Source organism: Microcebus murinus, chromosome 10 (assembly GCF_040939455.1).
Source record: "Microcebus murinus isolate Inina chromosome 10, M.murinus_Inina_mat1.0, whole genome shotgun sequence".
In the NCBI taxonomy this organism is placed as follows: domain Eukaryota; kingdom Metazoa; phylum Chordata; class Mammalia; order Primates; family Cheirogaleidae; genus Microcebus; species Microcebus murinus.
Window position 1 is genome coordinate 50409063 of NC_134113.1, and position 21735 is coordinate 50430797.

The 21735-nt window shown below is 35.7% G+C and overlaps 1 protein-coding gene across 3 annotated transcripts in view; it reads right to left on the reverse strand.

Moving 5' to 3' along the window:
* Nucleotides 1-21735, reverse strand: part of NELL2 (neural EGFL like 2) — a 346799-nt gene that overhangs the window by 128564 nt on the left and 196500 nt on the right. For all 3 annotated transcript variants that reach the window (XM_076007197.1, XM_012747980.3, XM_012748043.2), the window contains one exon: nucleotides 20348-20473. In XM_076007197.1, the coding sequence (XP_075863312.1) occupies nucleotides 20348-20473 (126 nt within the window). The remainder of the gene's footprint in view (nucleotides 1-20347; nucleotides 20474-21735) is intronic.

The following is a 21735-nucleotide window of genomic DNA, read 5'->3' on the forward strand; positions in this document are numbered from 1 at the left end:
TCTATGAAATGGGAATAATATTGTCTTCCCTGCCTAAGTCACAAGTTTTTGTGAAGTTAGAAAAGATTGATCCATAAGTTCACTATTACAGTTTCCCACAACTCCATTTATGAGTCCCTGGGGATAGGTGTGGGCTAGGCAAGAGTTCATAGATGATTCTTAACCTGACAATCAGACTATCGAAACAAAAAATGATTTTGAAAACACTTATATTCATTAGAAATCAATAAGAAAAATATCAACAGACAAAATAGATAAAAGGGTCAAAGGACACAAGTAATTCACAAAAGAAAAAAAAAAGCCAATACACATATGATATTATAAAACAATGTTCACAGAGTCCACTTATGTGATGTATATAAAATAGTAAAACTCATAGAAAGAAAAAATAGAATGGCAGTTGCCAGGGGCTAGGAGAAGGAGGAAATGGAGAGTTGCTATCCACTGGGTATAAAGTTTTCAGTTATGCAAGAAGAATAAGTTCTAGAGATCTACTAAACAACATTGTGTCAATAATGAACAATATTGTGCACTTAAAAATTGTGAAGAGGGTAGATCTCATGTTAAGTGTCCTTACCACAATACAAGTAAAAGGCATTGAAAGCCCCAAGATGTGTTTATACATACAAACACATATTTAAACCTAGAAAATGAAAACCGTTCCAAAGCAAACAAGAGGTCAGAGAACCAGCCTTCTCACACACTTATGATGGGAGTAAAATTCATAAAACTTTCAGAAGATAATTTGATAATGCAATATATAGCTGAAGCAGTAAACTGTACAGAATTTGGGCCTAATACTTTTTATAGGAATGTATCCTAAGGATATTATTAGAGAGGATTACAAAAATTCCCATATAACACATCATCTATAAGATTTAAATTTTAGAAAGAATTTAACATTTTAACCATATGTGACTGGCTAAATAAATTATAGTTTATCTGTTTTACAGAATACTACAATACCATTATAAATTATTCTGTGAAATATTATTGATATGAGATAATATTCACACTAAATTGATCATTTTAAGATTTAAAAACAAACAATATGATAACATGATTCCAATGTAATTTAAAATGTACACAGGCATCGAATGTACGGATAAAATAATAAAAAGTTATGGCATATTAACAGCATTATCACTAAGAGATGAAATACCGGGGGATTTTAATTTCCTTCTTTGGGCTTTCTTTATTTATTATACCATGTGCATCTACTACATCTGTATCAGAAAGAAAAATGACACATATATAAAAGAAAACATGTAACATAAAAGCAGCAAATTTAGGGTATCATGTAAATGTGGTGTATTTAAATTAACCAACGTCAAACTTTTCAAAACATGTGTGTTTCCCCCTGAATTTCAGTAGAGTTTTTTTTTTTTTTTGATAAATATTATTCAAATTCATCTTGCTAGAATGGTTCCATTACATGCACAATGACACAAGATTTTGCAAAATGTAAAAAAAAAAAGCTTGTCTGTTTTGAAAAACACTTAGAAAATAAATCTGAAAAGGGGTTGGAAACATGGGTAAGAGTTCCCACTTGGAACAATATCAATCATCTCACCAGGGAAAAACTAATTTAATCAGAGAGATGTTTGGCCAGACAAGACAAACTACAAAGGAATAATACTGGAAGGACATTTGGGCTCAAAGTGCCCCAAACTTACATTTACCACTGTTACAAAAAAATATTCAGCTATTGAAAGACTATCAACACAGAGGCCAGCACAAGGAGATTAACAATCTCATTCTATTCCTCTGCTGAGACAATCTTGGAATAACACATTCAGATCATTATGTTGCAGTAAGAAGAAAAAAGACTGACAAATAGGCCGGGTTTTGTAAAGAGTAATAAACATGAGTAAGGGGTTAGCAGGACTGACAGAGAGATGAGCTCACAGTGTGGCATGTAATTGAGTTGAATTTTATATAATAGATCTGAGATAAATTCTAGGCAATGTAACTAAGAAATGGAAAAGAGCCACAGCAACCACCTACTGGTTTTTAAAGGGTATACTCTAAACCTCTCCTCAAGTAAAATAAGGCAAGTACTGCAACTAGATGTGACAAAGGAGGGAGAGTCTTCATTTAATGCAGGCTCAGCTTTTTGGTGAAGAATTATTTGACTGTCAATTTTCTGGAGGGACTAATAAACCCTGCAGATATCCTGTACCAGACAAGGTAACACTGCACACTCACTAATACATTTTATTTTATTCTTTAAAACTCTAATGTGATATGCTTTGATGCTCTTGGTAGCCAGTATTTGTTGACTGAATTACTGGACCCAAACATCTGCTGATATTTATCAAATACTTCCCAGGAACCATTCTGGGTATCCAGTGATAAACAAAGCAGAAATAACAGACACTACCCCTGCCTTTGTGGCACTTTTAGAAGTTGGGGAAAGACAGATAAGTACTCAGAAAAACACATGGAAGGAGGGTTTGTGCATGTTAGCTTTTGAAGAAAAGATAGTAGGTGAAAAGTTTGAGAACCCCTATAGTTGGAGAAGAAGCTATTTAGATAGAGTAGGCAAGAAAAGTAATATTTAAGTTAAAACATAAAGGATGAGCAAGAGCCATCCACGCAAAAGGAGAGGGAGGAATAGTGTTCCAAGTACAGGGACAGACTATTAGAAATCCCTGAAGAAGGACTGATATTTCTTCTAGGAAATAAGAATCCAAGGGGACTAAATATGAAAAGCAAGAGCATAATGAGACAAGGTAGGAGAGATAGGAAGGGGGCACTAAATGGTAATAAGCAAGGGCATAACATCGGCCAATTTTTGCTTTTAAATTATTGCTTTGGATGCTATCTGCAGAACAGATTGCAGACAGCAAGAGTGAAAAACCAGTATAGCAGTGACAACAACATGATGACTTAGACTTGTATCATGGGAGGGAGACAGAGATAAGGGTCTAGATTTGAGCTCTTTATTATAAAGACTAAAACAAAAGCCATGTAGATAAATTGGGTATGGGTAGTGAGTGAGAAATCAAGGGTGGAGTCAATGGCCATGGCTTTAGCAAAATTGGTAAAATTGGAGAGAAATGCTTTCTTATTCTGAATTCCAACTTGCTCCTCGGGTACAATTACTTTCATAGTTGCATAATAGATAAAATTTCATATTATTTGGTGAACTACATGTTATTTCAAAACCATTCCTGTAGGTACTTCAAATACCTTTTAATACTTTTAATCTTTAAAATAACTTTAAAAGGTATGTATAATATAATTTCTCCATTTTACCAAAGGAGAGTCTCAGGGAAATTTAATAACTGTTTAATCTCTCACTTTCTAACTTCCAGCCAACATTTATCCAATATATCACACTCTTTTTACCATGATTTCATACCCATCCTTATAATTTCATGAAAGCAAGTGGCTATAGCACATTGATTATAATTCTGTTTAGCAATCAATTCATTTTATCTTTTATTAATTTTAGTTGGATGACTAAATAAATACATTTCTATCTCTTCTCATTGATCATAAAGTCCCCAAGGGTATAGGTCTTATTTATATTTGTATCGTCCACAGCATTAAGCACATTAATAAGCACAGTTAATAAATATTTTTATTAAAAGAAACATTTACTCTAGGCATTGCTGTAAACATCTTAAATATATATTAACTCATATAATCCTTGCAACAAGTGTGAGATATTGTTATTTTCATTCCCAGTTTATGGAAGACGAAATGGAGGTACTGAAGGTTAAGCAACTTGCTAAAGGTCACACAGTTAATAAGCTGCACAACCAGAATTCAAACTCAGGTAATCAAGCTCCAGAGGGATCTTGTGAACAGTACTATAGAGTAGTCCCCCCTTATTCACTGATAATATGTTCCAAGACCCCCAATAGATGTCTGAGAAAATGAATAGTACTGAACTCTATCTACACACACACTATGATTTTTCCTATGTATACATACCTATGATAAAGTTTTACTTATAAATTAGGCACAGTAAGACATTAAAAACTATGATAATAAAATAGAACAAGTACAATAGTATACAATAATAAAAGTTATGTAAATGTTCTCTCTCTCTCTGAAAATATCTTATTGTCCTGTTTTCAACTATTTTCAGATTATGGTTGACTGTAGGTAACCGAAACCATGGCAAGCAAATGGCAGCTAAGGAGGGACTATTATACTGTCCAGGGAATATGAAGTGAAAAGTTCAAAATAACAAAAGAAGTCAGAGAAAAACTTGAATGAATGGAGCTTAAAAACCACTTTTAGTCCACATAGGTATTTTAATTGCTAAGTCAAAATACTACTGAGATACTTAATTTTTGCCTCTCTGAGAGGCCCTATCACTTAAAAGCTTAAAGATTTGGGATTTTACTTGAACTTCTTTAGCTTAAGTTCCTTTATATGTAAAATGAGGATAGTAAGTAGTACTGATCTGAAAGATGGTGAATATGACTAAATGAAAAAATGCACATAAAGCGTTTAGCATTGTGTCCAGCACATATTAAACACAAATCCTTGAGTTCTACTGGAGAGGACATACCATAGTGCAACAGCACATGTCTATCCCAAGCATCTAGAAGGAATTTGAGGCTAACAGAAACCAAGAACTTAGAGGGAAATGCCACAGAGTGGGTAGCAGGGCCCCCTACACAATTCCATCTGGGATTTGCACATAATCCTTGAGGATGGTGACAGTCAGAGTCAAAGTTCATAACTATCAATGCATATTTGGTTCACATATATTCCAGGGATGACTTTGCTTTCCCTAAAATGATGAAAGAAAAGAGTAGCCAATTTTTTTTCCTCTCCTTTTTTGAATAAGAATTCCCCCATTTATAGAATCTGTGAACTAAAACAAGTTATTCAATTTCTCTGAGACTAAGATTTTTCATCTATACAACAGGGATATCTGCTGCAAATAGATGAAAAAGACATAAAGCATGTCTTCAAATAACATGTAATTTAATAGACTAAGACAAATGTATAAACAACTAATACAAAACCAAACAGATTTAATTAAGAGCTATAGAAATGCAGATGAAAACAATCTATTGAAAATGTCATACTGTGACTAGGAAGGTGAATACCAAATCCACTTGAATTTCATGCCACTGGCTGCTAAATTAACTAGCACTTTCTAATGAGAAGGCTTAAAGAAACATACACCGGTGGGACTATGTTTACTAAGCCATAGAAGGTGAGTAGCATTTCAATAACTGAAAAAAAGATAAAGAAGGCTACTCTGGCCAGTGAAAACTACATCAGCAAAGACCTTCTCAGAGAATGATACAACTAAACCTCCCATAATGGGATAAGTGGAGTCTAAAAATCCAATTGAGTAAAATAAAGGTGGCAATCTTATGAGGTTAATGAGAAATAAAATTTTTCAGCAGGTTGTCCATTTATTACGTGATGCATCATGTGGTTGGAAGGAGAGGGGACAGGTGTGGCTGCCACAAATAGTTTTAGGCAATATATCTATTCAATTTTCTTCATTGAGACTAAAAGAGAGCATGGGAAACTGCCGCACAGGTCACTATGTTTGGATGTGACCCACTGTACGAAAGAGCCAGGCAGAAGCACTTGGGGAGAGGTATAGGACTTTGGGACTGACGTGTGTTGAGAGCATTAATGCCTTCTCCCGCTAGAAAGAAGGCTTCGGGGTGTGCCTTCTGTTGAATCCTGGCAAAGTTAAATATGCTTTAAATGTAACCACTAAAGTCTCAAATGATCATGAGTCAGTCACTTCCGACTTCCCTTCTTCCTCCCTCAACTCCAAAAAGGTTAAGACCTTTAGCTCACTCCCGTATGAGAATGTGGGCTGAAGCCAGTTATGTTGGCATTTTACATAGAGCGTGGTAACTTACTGAGTTCTAGTAAAATAGTTTTGCAAAGCAGAAAGCTGTGGTTTGATAAGGATACAAAATCTGTAGAAAGACATAAAGCTAGAAAAGAAGACTGCTCTGCTAAGCTTTGTGAGTATTATTCTGTGGGCAATGAGAAGTCACTGAAATTTCTAGAAAGGGAAATGACTACACTGTAGAGGAAGATAAAGCTGGTGACAAAATTGAGATCATAATAAAAAGGCAAAAATTACAGACAGAAAGGTAGTAGAATAGCTAAAATGTCCACGTAAACAATGATGGTTTGAACTGAGATAGTGGCAATGAGAACAATAATACCACCTTATATTTTTATAATGCTTTGAAAGGTATACAGCATTATTTTAGGTAAAATTTTACCATAGAACCCTACACTAGCCAAGCAGTTTAAGGAGGAACAATGTAGATATTTTTTCCTTTTCTGTTCTCCCCTCCTCTTCCTTCCCCTCTCCTCTCCCATCCTTCTTTCCTTCCTTTCCCTCCTGTATCCTCCCCTCCCCACCTCTTCTTTTACCTTCCCTTCCCCTTTTCCTTTCCTTCCCTTTCCTTTTTACTTTCCTTTACTTTCCCTTCCTCTCTTTTCCTTTCCTTTCCCTTCCGTTTCCTTTCCTTTCTTTTTCTGTTTTTCCTTTCTTTCTCCCTCTGTCTCTCCCTCCCTCCTTCCCTCCCTCCCTCCCTCCCTCCCTCCCTCCCTCCCTCCCTCCCTTCCTTCCTTCCTTCCTTCCTTCCTTCCTTCCTTCCTTCCTTCCTTCCTTTCATCCTTCCTTTCTTCCTGGATTATCCAGCATCTGAACCACCTCTCTATTTTGGAAACATCATCTACTGGGTGAGTCTAGTTAGAAGTCAGGGAGCCCTTCCCATTATGGAAGCCAAAAGAGGCAAGATACTTTCTTTTCTACCGATCTCTTGCCACTTCGCAAATACATGGTCTTGCAACCATGTATGTAAATTAAGACAACTACATGCTTCTTTCCAGGAATTCTGAATGTAGAGTGAGTGTCTGGAAGGCAAAGAGACAGTAATGATTCATTTTCAGTGCTGTGTGCCCCCATTCAGCATCTTGCAGTAGCCCCAGTGGCAGTGGCAATACATCCTGCAATTGCCCCATCCTGTCAAAGCCTTAGAGATCCTGTGATCTCTGTACATTTTCCAGAGTGCTCCTCAAGCTTTATGTGTATTCTTTGAGCCACCTACACCCTTCCAGGAAATCTCTTTAAGCTTAAGACAGCCAGAGATTTCCTATTATTTGCAACTAAAAGCCTTGACCACACACAAACAAATCATGTCTTCCTGCTGTTTGCTGACAAGAAACTGAGATCCAAAAACTGCTAAGAGTTGCCTGTCATCACAAAGGCAGGTGCAAAAGGCTCTTCCCACTAAGTGCTATCAGTTGTTTATCACTGGACTTATCAAATTCTGAATAAAAATGTAACAATTCATTTTTCACTGATCTAGAAAAAATAATTCTATGGTTCATATGGAACCAAAAAAGAGCCCAATTAGCCAAAGCAACTTTAAGAAAAAGGAACAAATTGGGAAGCATCACCTTACCAGATTTCAAACTATACTACAAGGCCACAGTAACCAAAACAGCATGGTACTAACAGAAAAATCAGGACATATACCAATGGAACAAAACCGAGAATCCAGATACAGAAAACCTACACATATAGCCATCTGATATTTGACAAAGCAGACAACAGTATACACTGGGGAAAAGAAACCCTATTCAACAAATGGTGCTGGGAAAATTGGATAGCCACATGCAAAAGATTAAAATAGGATCCTTATCTCTCACCTTTCACAAAAATTAAATCAAGATGAATAAAAGACTCAAATGTAAGGCATGAAACCATAAAAATGCTAGAAGTAAATGTAGGAAAATTCTTCTATTGACCTAGGCAAAGAATTTATGAAGAAGACCCCAATGGCAATTATAGCAACAACAAAAATAAATAAATGGAGCTTAATTAAATTAAAAAGCTTTCTGCATAGGCAAGGATACAATCAACAGAGCAAATATATAACCTACAGAAGGGGAGAAACTATTTGTAAGCTATATATCTGAGAAAGGGCTGATAACCAGAATCTACCAGAAGATAGACTAATGGGTGATAAACATATGAAAAAATGCTCAACATCCTTGATTATCAGGGAAATGCAAATCAAAACCACAGTGAGATATCAGCTAACTCCAGTGAGAATGGCTTTCATTAAAAAGTCCCAAAACAACAGATGTTAGCGTGGATGTGGAGAGAAAGGAACATTTACTTATACACTGTTGGTGGGATTGTGAATTAGTACAACCTCTATGGAAAATAGTATGAAGATTCCTCAAAGAACTAAAAGTAGACCTACCATTTAATCCAGCAACCCCTATACTGGGTATTTATGCAAAGGAAAAAAAATCATTTTACCAAAAAGACACCTAAACTCAAATGTTTACTGCAGCATAATTCACAATTGCAAAGATGTGGAATCAATCCAAGTGGCTATCAATTCATAAGTGAATTAATAAAATGTGGTATATGTATATCATGGAGTACTACTCAGCCATACGAAAAAATGATGAATTAATACATGTTGTAACAATCTGGATGGAACTGGAAACCATTCTCCTAAGTGACGTACTGCAAGAATGGAAAAAAAACACCACATGTACCGGCATTCGTGAGCACATATGGAATGAGCACATTCATGAGCACATTCACGAGCATCATGAGCACATTCATGATTTCAATGGAAATCAGGCAGGTTTGACAGAAGATGAGGGGATAGTGAAATCACACCTATCTAATGGGTATAAGGTACACTATCTGGGTGATGAGAACACACTTTGACTCAAGCTGTACAAAAGCAATCCATGTAACCCGAACATTTGTACCCCTGTAATATTCTGAAATTAAAAAAATGTGGAAAGAATTACTGTTATAGGAGGAATAATACCATTAATTGTAATGTGTGCAAAGAGAAGCTAAATAAAATCAAAACCATCCTTAATATCAGTCAAGCTAAAGCCTATAATCCCAGGCCCCATTCCTCTTGCAAAGGAGTTACAATCAGTAACATATCTTCTTTCAATGATTAACTCACAGTGAAATCCTACAAACTGAATCTAGGTGATCTATTCCTTTGGATGATTACATTTTATTTTTTGTAATATCTTGTCACTTCCTTACATGTCATTGTAGCAACCCCCTTTTGAAAGATATTACATCTACTGAACAACAGATTGGCCATTACAGACTGATGTTTGTGTCCCACTCCCACCAAACTTATATGTGGAGGCCCTAACCCCCAATGTGGCTGTATTTGGAGACGGGGCCTTTCAGAAAGTAATTAAGGTCGAATAAGGTCATATGAGTGGAGCCCTGATCTGACAGGATTAGTGTCTTTATTAAAAGACACCAGAGCCCACTCTCTTTCGCTTTACCTGCACCCAAAGGCCATGTGAGGACACAGCAAGACATCAGCTGTCTGCATTTCAGGAAGAGAGCTCTCACAGAACCTTGATCTTGAACTTCTAGCCTTTAGAAAAGTGAAATAATAAACTTCTGATGTTTAAGCCAGTCAGTCTATGGTATTTTGTTATAACAGCCTAAGTAGATTAATACAAAGTCCATTAAAAAACAAAACAATGTACAGTATTTATTCTACTTTGTCAACAAATTTTATGTGTCCCATGATCTAAATAATTTGCTCTGCTATAAACTTTGCAATGAATTAAACTTCTAGGAGATTTTAAAATTGGCCAACTAACTAACACTACACTATAATGGCATATATATGCTCTTTGTGACTTTAGTATTTAAGGTTATTATAATTTAATTTTGAAAGGAAAACTAAAACAGATGAATCCAAAATTTATTGAAGAATCCACTGATTCTTCCAGAGTTTATTTCAGTGTGACTTGTAAATTTATTAGAAACATGACTCATAAAGAAGTCAAGTCTTTGACATTATTTCTATATTAAAATCTCTATTAAGATGATCATTTTTTATAATCACTTTCTACTATATTGCTTTCTACTATAAATCATGGGTTATAAAAATGCTGAAAATGCTCTAATTCTTGGGTCAGACAGATAAAGTAAATGGGTATGAGACAGACTGGCTATAAGCATTCTGATATTTATTTCAACATTAATGTTCTCACTAGAACTATTGAGTTTCAGTGACCACAAGGGGAGACATCTTTTTTTTTCTAGGAGAGGTGCTACTATTGCAGCTGTTGTCGATAGTTGAGATGCAGCAATGTGGATCCAGAATTAATAGCAAACAATATGAAAATCTGGCTGGAAATCCAGATTTTTAAAATGGAATCCTTTGAATGTTTAAATGTTGAATCATTAAAATGCCCCCAAAGCCAAATAAATCCCCACCAAGAGCTAATTATAGCGCATAGGTTACTAATTTGTGGCTCAGATATAGTCTTGCTGGCATAGAGCCTTTCTGAATTAAAAGGTCATTTTCAACAACCCTGTCTTCTGAATATCTATGACAGCAATGATACCCCAATAACCACCTAAGTCTACAAATGATTTTTTAGTAGTGCTTTCAAAATTATTGTCTGTCAAGTTCCTTCATGTTATTAAGTTCAGAATCTCCTAAAAAAGAAAAAAAAAACAAAAACAAAAAGGAGGCTAATGAGAAATGTACTATATCATTGTTTTATCTGTTACATTTTGGGTAAATGTACAGTCTATTTCTGTGTGATTTTTTGTGTGTGTTTGTATTCACTAGAAGCAGAGTATGAAAATGTTTTTAAAATAATGAGCACTCCTAACTTTTACAGCAAAACCAAATATAAAAAAAGCAACTCAGTCATTAAAGTGAGGAATTTAGGCATAAATATGAACTGAATCACCCTCTCCTTTACAGACTACCCCTCTAACTCCCCCTACAGACACCAGACTCATTCCAGAGTTATTGGTTCTCCTCAACAATTCAATAAGAATTGCTTTTGAATATAGTTTTGAACAATTCAACTGTGTTAGCTAATATTAATTGTGTATTCGTTTTCTACTGTTGTCAAAAAATTACTCTAAACCCCGTAGCTTGAAACAACATACATGTATTTTATAGTTTTTTAGGTTAGAAGTCCACCATACATCTACCAAGCTAAAATCAAGATGTCCACAGGGCTACATTCCTTTCTAGAGGCTCTACTGGTAATTGTTTCCTTGCCTTTTCCAGCTTCTAAAGGCTGTTCATGTTCCTGCTCACAGCCCCCTCTCCATCTTCAAAGCCAGTAATGTTGCATCTCTCTGATCAATATTCCATAGTCACACCTTCCTCTTACAACAGTCAGAAAACCTTCTTCTTTAAGGACTCATGTAATTAGATTGGGCCCACCTGGATAATCCAGGATAATCTCCTTATTTCAAGGTCCTTAACCATAATCACATCTGAAAAGTCCCTTTTCCAGGTAAGGTAGCATATACACAGGTTCTGGGGATTAGAGTATGAACATCTTTGAGGGCCATTATTCTGCCTACCATAAATAGCAACGATAATAACTATTACTTATTGACCACATATGGTCCAGCTATCCTACTAATTACTTTATATACTTTATCTCGTTTAATTATAAAGTCTGTAATATTATCCCATTTTAAAGTTGAAGAGACTGAGGCTAAAGGAATAGGTAAATTGCTCATGATCCCAGCCAGTGGGTAGTAGAATGAGGACTCAAATATAAGGACCCTGAGTGAGCTATTATCCACAAGCTCAAAATGTTTATGCAGAAGAGGGGTCCAGGAAGATTTTGATTTGATTTGAACAAACTAAAAGAGAAGCTCTATAGATCTCTTAGCCATTTCTTGTCTTGTTGTTGTTGTATTTCACCATATTTAATGGACATGAATATGCAAATCTATTTTTAAATGCCTTAGGTAATAACTTAATGGTTATGACTTTGTTCTAGAAATATTCTCAAATCAGTTTTCATTAGACCACACTGAAAATCTGCTTTCATGGAGTTCTAAGAATGCCAACAAAGCATTCTGTCTTCTTTGAAATGAAATACTGTATCACCTTGATTTTAGGCCTACATTGATTTTCAGAAGTATCCTCAATTTAATAAACAACTTTTCAGCAGAAAAGAAAACTGACATACAACAGAAACAAAATAATGCATTAACACTTCAATGTGCCCATCTTAATTAGAATGTGCACAAACTGACTGAAATGTTTCAGAAACTGGAAAATATGTCTTAGAATTTTCTACAGGACTTTTTAGCTTTATCTCTTACAATTCCGTTTACACTAAACTTGCTATTATACAACAACCTATACTTTTGTACCTACTCTTCCTGCTTCTTGAAATGTCTTCTCTCACTTCTGCCTCTCCTGAAATGTCTGTTCACACTTAAATATCTCAGCTCCAATGCCACTTTGCCAGTGATGTGTGGCCATACCCAGGCTTCAGCCAGATTACTCACTGCCTTCTCTGGGCTCTCCACAGCTCTCTGCACATTTCTTTGTTATAAATTGTACCACATTGTGCTGTAGTGATTGATTTATACTATCTCCATCTATGAAATTGGACAAGAACCAACTATGCACCCATACTAAAGCCCTAGTGTAAAGAAAAGTAAAAGAAATGTGTGACAGCTTATGAGTTTTTCACAATCCCTCACACACAGTTCTTACCCAACACATTTTTACTATTTTAACTCTCCCTACTCTTATTCTTCAACCTGGTACTGTTTATTTCCATATAGCTGAAATGGGTTAATTAACCATATACAATATTCCATGTGTATAATAGCTTCTAAAATGGTCCCCTGTGCTACCCATCTCCTGATAGTGAAGCCTTTGTGTAATCCCCTACCCCTAGTGATTTGCTCCTAACCAACAGACTACAGCAAAGGTAATAGGACATCAGTTCTATAGTTAGGTTATAAAGGATAGTAATTTCCACTCAGCTGTAGCAGGTGTCTCTTTTTACTGGCCTTGATGAAGAAAGCTGCCATGTTGGAAAGCCCCACATGGCAAAGAGTTAAAATCAACCTACACTCAATCGACACTGAGGAACTGAACAAGCCAATGCCCACATAGGCGAGCTTGGAAATAAATCCTTCCCCAGTCCTAGCTGACATCTTGATAGCAACCTTGTGAGAGACCCCGAAGCAGAGCACCTGGCTAAGCCATTCCCAGATTCCTGGGCCACAGACATCCTAAGAAAGCACGATCCTAGCAGTCATTGTGGCTGTGCCTCACCCTCCCCACACCTCAAGCCCTTGTTGGAAGCTCACAGAACAGATACGGCTCCTGATTTGGGAGAAGATACTCAACCTCAGGGCCAAAAACCACAATTTTTCATGGATGTGACACTGCAGAGACATCCTGGACAGGGGAGAAAACGAGAGCAGCAAGACAAGGCAATGTCACCAGGAGGTTACATAACTACTACAAGATTAGATCAGCAGCAGAACGGGAAGATGAACTCTATTCCATGGAGTACTCAAACAGTGATAAGGCATAAGAAAGGTCAAACTTCATCCCAGCTAACAAGTCAAAGCCAAAAATCAAGAAAGGAAATGAAAGGCATCTGTTGAGCTTCAACTTCAGCAATCCTGTCCTCTACAGGTGTCTGTTGCTAAGACACCGCTATTGTTACTCTCTTGGCATGTATAATCCTTTTATTCCCCTATGTGAATTTTCAGCTGTACGCTTTTCATATAAATCTTGAAATAAATCTCAAATAATACATCCATTTGTGACAAAGGTAAATTAGGGTTTACTGATTAACCAATTGAAGTAGGTGAGGCTTGCTAATGAGGCAGCTCCCATCCTCGTGGTGCTCAGGTGAGCTTGCATAGAGTCAACTTCACACAGACACGTGCCCTTGGGCACTCTGAATGCCAAACTGGCTGGCTGGGCTGGAGGTTGTACATAGATACGACAGCTGCACGCCATGCTGCATAACGGCTTTGACAAGCCTGGAAACTGCTACATTGGAGCTGGTGTGCTTCCCCCACTCAATGACAGATTCAGAGAGCACAGACTCCTTTCCAAGCTTTTCATCTTCAAAAAGGCAATTCAGCTCCCTGAGCCTTTGAGCCTGTTTGGTTTTGAGCTGACTGCTAATTGTATGTATGCACGTATGTGTTTCAGAAAAGAGATAAGCACATTGCCTTGGCCTCCTCACTAACTGTGCATACACGTCTCACTTCTGTTCTCTGCACGTTTTCTAAATGTGGCCTGAAGTTTTCTAAACATTAACCCTTCCCGGTAACCACAGTGCACACTCTTCTAAAGATGCTTCCTAGATGATGTCTGTTTAGAAATAGTTTTCATCATTGATCCTTTGAGTCCTGGGGCTTGGTATTTTAATTTGCTTTTGTGATCATGTTTATATTTTTAAATTAATAACTATAAAGTATAATAATATATAATGAACTACAAGAGATGAATGAGGCCTCCTTTAGCTTTAGGGGGCATACTTTAAATTTCAAAACCTAAAGCTGTCTGACTTTCATGTTTTATAAAAGGGCCTCTGTATGCCACAATTTCATTATCATTTGCAATGCTGATTCCAGGAAAAGAAAATCTGGAGTAGTTGTTCACAAAAATGCAAAAGTCTTTTTCAATAGCCATGGCAACTAGTGGCCAGATGGTAGGATTGTCTGATTGTTAATAGTGAGTCTTTAGAAAAGAAATCTACATGGAAGCAGCCAGGCTCATAAAAATCTGCCCTGCTTGAGAACTGACCGTACTCACTGATTGCTTAGACGTCCTATTCTCCAGCTTGGGCAGATTCACAGCCAAAGTAGAGCCCTGGATGAGTCCATCTAGCCCTGGGATATCACAATCTAACACTCATTCTCAAGAACAATGGGAACCTAAGGAGTATAACAAATCCTCATAAGGAAGGAATTTTTTCTAACTTCCAGAGTAAGTGCTATCCAGTTTCACCAAGGTTTCCCTTTCTGTTTTTTAAGCCCCTATTCACAGGTACATAGTAAGTTCAGTTGAATAAACAATAATGCAGTTGAGTTCATTGCTATAACAAAGCTATTTATGTTATCAAAATTAATGACTCAGTTTAAAAGTAACCAGAGAAAAGTGCCCAGTTGGAAGGCTCTCAGAAAAAAAAGACATTTCCTCAAGAGGATAACTGGTCTAATCACAAAAGTGATAATAATCATAATAATAATGATAAAGCAGCTAACATTTAATAGATATTTCTTCTCTGCTAGGTATTTTACTAATGAGAAAGTACCCAACTAAAATAACTTTGTTTATTTAAGACTTTTTTTGAAAGCTCATGTGCACATTTTCACTTCTTGTTTTTTACTGTTGCTCTCTCTGATCTGTGCTTCTTGTGGCCTTCCATCCTTTCTGTCATTGCCCCCAGTATTTTCACCTCCTTCACTGTTTCTATACCAGTAATTGTTGTGGTACATGCACACACAATGAATTAACTGCCTTCTTCTACACTTGTGATTTTGATAAATCCACCAAGAGCTATTTTTAAATAGTCATTGTTCATCCATACAATAAATTTCTAGGTTCAATATAAATTCTTTTTGTAAGAATGTAGAATAAAAAAATGTTATTTCTGCCTTTCCAAAATATCATTTCTTTAAATAAACACTTTCAGCAACTTTCCTTTTCTGAGCATTATTTGATAGAGAACTTTAAAGAAACACACACAGCATTATTTAAGGAAGGGGCATGCCCAGGTTACCACTGGCTTAAAATCTCTGCTTCAGTTGCCCAGCAGTAAATCCTTTTCATAACCTTCTGTAGCCAACAATAGTATCCAAGACTCTTTTCATGCTAGGAAATCAACAGTAATAAAGAAAAGTGAAGAAAACTTAATATCATCATAAAATTTACCACTTTTTCTCCATAATCAGCAAATTAAACAAGCCTGACAAACAGGACGCTAGTGATAAAAAAAAAAAAAAATCAGCATTGACTATTTTAGAGAACAAAAAGTAACCACAGCAAGATCATAAAATGTAAGCAGTAGCTGTATCCAATGCTATAAAAAGTTAAGTACTTTCAGAAGTGAAACTCCTGAGGAACACCAGAGGAGGCACTTTGTTTAACAACAAAAATCAAGTATCTAGTAGAATTCCTTGTGCTTAGATACTTTAGGAACCCCCAGTGATATGTGACATGGACCAAAGCCAGCATCAGCTCTGGGATAACAGAATCGATAGGAGTCAGTAGAAAGTATATTGACCAGTCGTCAGGATAGCATCATTTGAAGAGCCCTAAGAAATCCTCTTTGCTGCTTCTGTTGATGTCTGAAATTTCACCATTGAAGAATCATTCCCCTATGTTAAGATAAGAAGTTTTAATAGAAGAAAAAAGAAGAAAGAACTTAGTGGGGAGTGGAGCTTACTGAAAAGGGGTCCTTTTTGTGACCAAAAGATAATAAAAGGACACTAGAGAACATAAGAAGTGAGAGAAGGCATCACTATACAGAGCCAATAGAAACTCCAATAGGAACAGGTAAAGTTAAAAAGAAAGTTTGCCGGTGGGTGTGGTGCGCACCACTTGGAGGCTGGGCACGCTTAAAGCTCTGGCATAGCAGGGTAGGGAGGGGGAGCAGGGGCAAGATATGTAACCCTAACAATATTTGTACCCACATAATATGAGGTAAAAAAAAAAAAAAGAAAGTTTGCATCTTACAGTTTTGATCGGGTAACTCTAAAGCAGTTTCTCAACTTGGCACTACTGACATTTTGGGTCATATATTCTCGGGAGAGGTGCTGTCCTGAGTCAGATGTTTTGTGCAGAATGAAGATTAAGGACTCACTTGAAAAGTAACCAGAGAAAAGTTCCCAGTTGAATGAGTCCCAGGGAAATAAAACATTTCCTCAAGAGGATTGCTATTATAACAATATTATAGGATATTCAGCAATATCCCTGGCCTCTACCTACCAGATGCCAGTAGAAAACCCTCTCCACAGTTGTGATAACCCAAAAATATCTCCAGACATTATTAAATAGCCTCTGGTAGGTGGGAAGGCAAAATCACTTCTTTTTAACAACCACTGCTCTAAAGAATGAATTTACTCCTAAGCCAAGGCAGGGGTATTTTCTATCCCTTTTACCTACCCACCCTTCCCATTCTCCTGTTCTACCTCTAAGAAAGTGCACAGCATAGGAAGATTACAAGCTCGTCAATGCAAAAGAAGAATCAGAACTCTTTTTTTTATTGTCACAATCAGAGCAGAGAGCTATATCAGGAAGATCTGAAATGAGTGCCTCTTCTCTCAGATCTTTATCTAAAATTCTTGATTCCATCTTTGTTTCTAGAGATGTTTTATACTTTGTCCATTATACAAGACCAGTTCCAAGAAGAGATGCCTTGTGAGACTCAACAAAATCTGCCCAATTTAATTTAATTAACCAAGAATCCCAATAAGTAACTTTGTTATACATAAAAATCAAGTTGTTTTTGAAGAAATCCTAAAAAATGGGCTTCACACATCTTGGCTCATATGAGCCAAAACCCCTTTCCTATTCTTCATTTCTCCTTTCCTTTTTTTTTTCTTCTCCCCCTTTGCTCCCTCCTTCTATTCCCCTTCCTCCCTTTCTGCCCTCTTCTCTCTCTCTTCCCTCAGTCTCTCTTTCCTTGTAGGTAAATCTAGTCTTTCTTCTTCTGCAACAGAAAAGGAAGTGAGGAGAAAAATTATGAAGAATTAATAAAAATAATAACACCTTCACTGTAAGGAAAATTTTATTAATGAGTTTAGAGAGTATAAACTGATACACTACTTGTGCAAATGGTGTGACTGAGTCATTGCTATAATTGTACAGAGGCCCAGAAAATGGTGATTTATATTTATTCTACTAACTTTTAATTTATGATTATTATTATAAAATCTGTAAAGGAAAAAATTATCTTAGAGTGGAAGCTCATGAACTTAATCTATGAAGAAAGCAGTTTAATTACTGAGCATTATAAATTGAATAATATATAATGTCTGTTACTAAAATTCAGAGAAAATAAATCTCAGTCTTTATCAGAGAAACAAAGTTCCACTCTGGTCTGAAGGGAACTCTTAAGAAGGAATAGCCTAGATACCTTCAGCCACAAGGCAAACCTCCAGTAGAGGAGTCATTTCTTAGAGCCTTTTGTACAAACCCTAATATCAAAGGATGGAGACAGGGAATCCAAGGGCATAGCATTTAGACACTTATTTCCTTTACAGAAACCCTGAATAAGCATTGACTCTCCATGACCTAACATAAAGAAATGTTTGACAGTGTTCACCTGACTATGCACTACAAAATAAATCTACTCATATTCCCTAAAAAAAAAATTCCAGCTTTTGTGTACAGATGTAAATTCTCAAACTTGTAGACCTAGTCAGAGTTGATAGGACATTTAAGGGCAAGAAAGTCTTTCCTCTTTAAGTGGAAGCATAGAAATAATGGTGCTAGTTGGAAATGCTAGTGCCTCATTAAGGAAATACATTCCATCATCTGCCAGATATTGAAATTCTTGGCTCTGGTTCCTTAGGCACAAAAATCATAGCCTGAACAGCTTTTCTTAAAATGATTTCAGCCTTCCTCCTCATTCCTGCAAAGAGATTCTTCATTTATATCATTAGATCTTTTGAAATTGTAAGGGAAAATTCCCCCAAGTAGTCAAAAATAAACAGTAATTTGTGAGTTTTATTTGGAAGGAAAATTACTGGGAGAGGTAAAAGCCAAAGTAAAAGATTCTCTGTAGTGTATGAAAGCTAAACTATTCCGTGGATTTATATCCAACAGACAGACCCAGAACAGAAATGAATCTCTTGAAAATATCTTGCCCTTGAGAAACACACCTCATTCAACACCAGGACATGTGTCATGTCCTCCCTCTTAAAATTTCTAACACTATTTTAAGAATATAAGAAAAACAAAAAGAATCACTAGGAAGTATAAAAATGTACAAAGCTTTTTAAGACTCTAATTGCAAAGAATCCGCAGACTCAGAAATTGCCAGCACTCTCATTTTTAATGAGCACATCTTGAAATATCTGCTTTCTAAGATGTAACAGCTTTATCTTAAATAGCTTTTTTGTTAACCATTAAAATGAAACTCAGGCTTATTGGTATTACTAATATTATAGTAAACTGTATATTCAATTCCCTATTTATTTATTATAACTTGTTATTTTATTTTATTTTGTATGTTGGAAAGCATCTCTGTAGTTCTCCTTCAAGACATTCATTCTGCTACTCGATGTGATTTAATTTTTTGTCTAAAGAAAAAGTACAGAATTGTTCCCATAATGTGGAAATGTTTAGAATGAACTGACAAAAAACTAGGAATTTGTAAATCCATTGGCATCTTTTTATTAAATACCATTTTTACCTTCAGGATATTTTCAGTTATTCCCTATAGACTAAGAAGTCACTTACTGTTTTTTATTACATCATTTTTTTGTTATTAATACTATATTTGAATTTAGACGAAGGCCCTTCCCTCTGCTCTGATAAACAGGATAACAATTACCACACAGTATGAACACTATAATGACGACTTAGAAGTGAACAACTAATACAAAGACAAAGTGACACCTTTATTATAGATTCATATTTATGCTAGGAAGTGTTATAGTCTCTTTCCCTGCAAACATCTCAATTTTGTTTACACATGTGTCTGATAAAGATCATAAAGTTGGAGGTAGAGTAAAAGATGACAAGAATAACATTTTAGGCTATCTAGTTTTATGATTCTACATGTTTTTTAAAAAATTTCATATTTGTTTTTTCTGTTTTAAAAAGATAGAAACCCAAAAGAAGTCCTATTTCATATCCATATTTCCCCAAGTCTCATAGTCTTCAAGCTACTCTTTTAGCATCATTTTATACAGATAGGAACCTATGGAACATGAAGGAAATAAGCTGTATCATTCCAGGACCAACTTCAGATATTACTTACACTCAAGATATCCTTGAACAGGACTTTGGATGGTATTAAGAGGAGTGATATTTCATACAACAAAAATAAGAAAAACCTCTTTGATGTAGTGCTCAACTGTACTTCCCAGAGGTGTAAGAAAGCTCAATTCTTTTTAATATTCCCATATGCTAGAATTATAAGTATCTATTTCTGAAAAACATCACATTTATGTCATTATTCCTTTATCTAAAAATTCACTATCACATAAAGGAAATACCATTTAGCAGTTATTTCTCGGATTTGCCATGGTAATTCACATAGGTTTTCAATATAAATACTGTATAAAATTAGTATAATATTGATTTGGTTTTAAAATTTTCATTTATCTTCCTAATAAGAAGTATAAAACTTATCCAGAACAAGTAGGTATTCTTTTCTTTAGAACAGATTCAGAAGTAACTACCAAATCAAGATGATATTATTTTGCTTATGTTTTGTTGTGGATATTTATGGTATACCTATCAAAAAAATAATTAGAGTCAAAAGAAATTTTTAAAGTAAACTTAAGGCATAGAAAAATTTTATTTCATAAATAACTGCCATTTACCTGTACATGAATAATCATCAATTCTTATGTATCCAGTTTTGCAGATGCACATAAAAGAACCCGGAGTGTTGACACACATCGTATTCTCGCGACAGTAATGGCGTCCTTCAGCACACTCATCAATGTCTGTGAAGAAAAAGTAGGGCAAAGATTTCAACCATGTCAAAATCCTAGAGTTTCTTTATAATTTTCTTTGGTGGGGACAGAGGAATAGTTACTAATTGAATAGCATTTATAAAAGGCATTCAATTAAAATCTGTACCCCCATAATATGCCAAAATAATAAAAAAAAGGCATTCAAAATATCTACATTGATAGGAGTGTTTGATGTTTAAATGATAGAAACCACATGAGTTTTTTCCCCAACAGCTCTTGCTGGAGTTTCCAAGAGGTCTATTTAAATCTGCATTTCTCAGGGCATGCATCTACCTATATTTGATAAAATGAATCAGAATGCAAAGATGGGGCTGCTTTTGCATCTTGGATCTTCAGTCACTAAGCCCACCATATATCATTATTTGATTCAGGTAAATAAAATATCAAATGTACGTCAGAACTTGAGTAATTTCACTTAATGATATGAAGCCAAAAACATGTAGTTTATTAAAGATACAAGTAGTGATATAGCTACCCCAGTGTTTGAACAGAGATGAAATTATAATATAACTACATGATATAGATGAGAAATTGTAAAATAAGATATCATATTGAAGATCTTACAAGTTTTGAGTATAATTCACACACCAAGTTGTGAGTATAAAAACTTATAGATACCAAGCCATAATAAGCACTGATGATAACTGTGAAGAATGTGAATTTTGATAATAAAACTGTCCCCATTTAATAGCTCCTCTCTGAATGGAACATAAAGCATTTTACAGGTATCGTATCATTATGTAAAATTCTTTATTAAGGGCCTTAATGCATTGACCAGACAAGGCATTTCCCATCCAGAAATCTGCTTTCTGAAATCCTTGTGATGAATTCACAAAGTAGCATTGACCTAATTTGCACAATTAACAGAAATGACTCTACTATAGGAGATGGCTTGGTGACCCATCACTACATGTTTCTCATGTAACCCCAACTATGTTTCCAGCCCTAAGACCATCAAAAGAAGTAACTGATGTAATCTTAGGAACCTATATTTTAGAACTATAGGGCTCTTAGCAATCATCTGAGCTGTTTATTTTGCAGAAGGAAAAACTGAGTCCTACAGAGACTCAGTTATTCATTCAATCCCATAATCAACATAATAAATTCCAAATCACTTTTCTTAGCATACAAAGATTTTCCTAGCCCCTACTTTTCTAGCTTTACATCCCATGACCTCACTTCCTTCTCCCCTCTTAGTGTTCTGGCCACACTGAAGTTCCAGTCACTCCTTG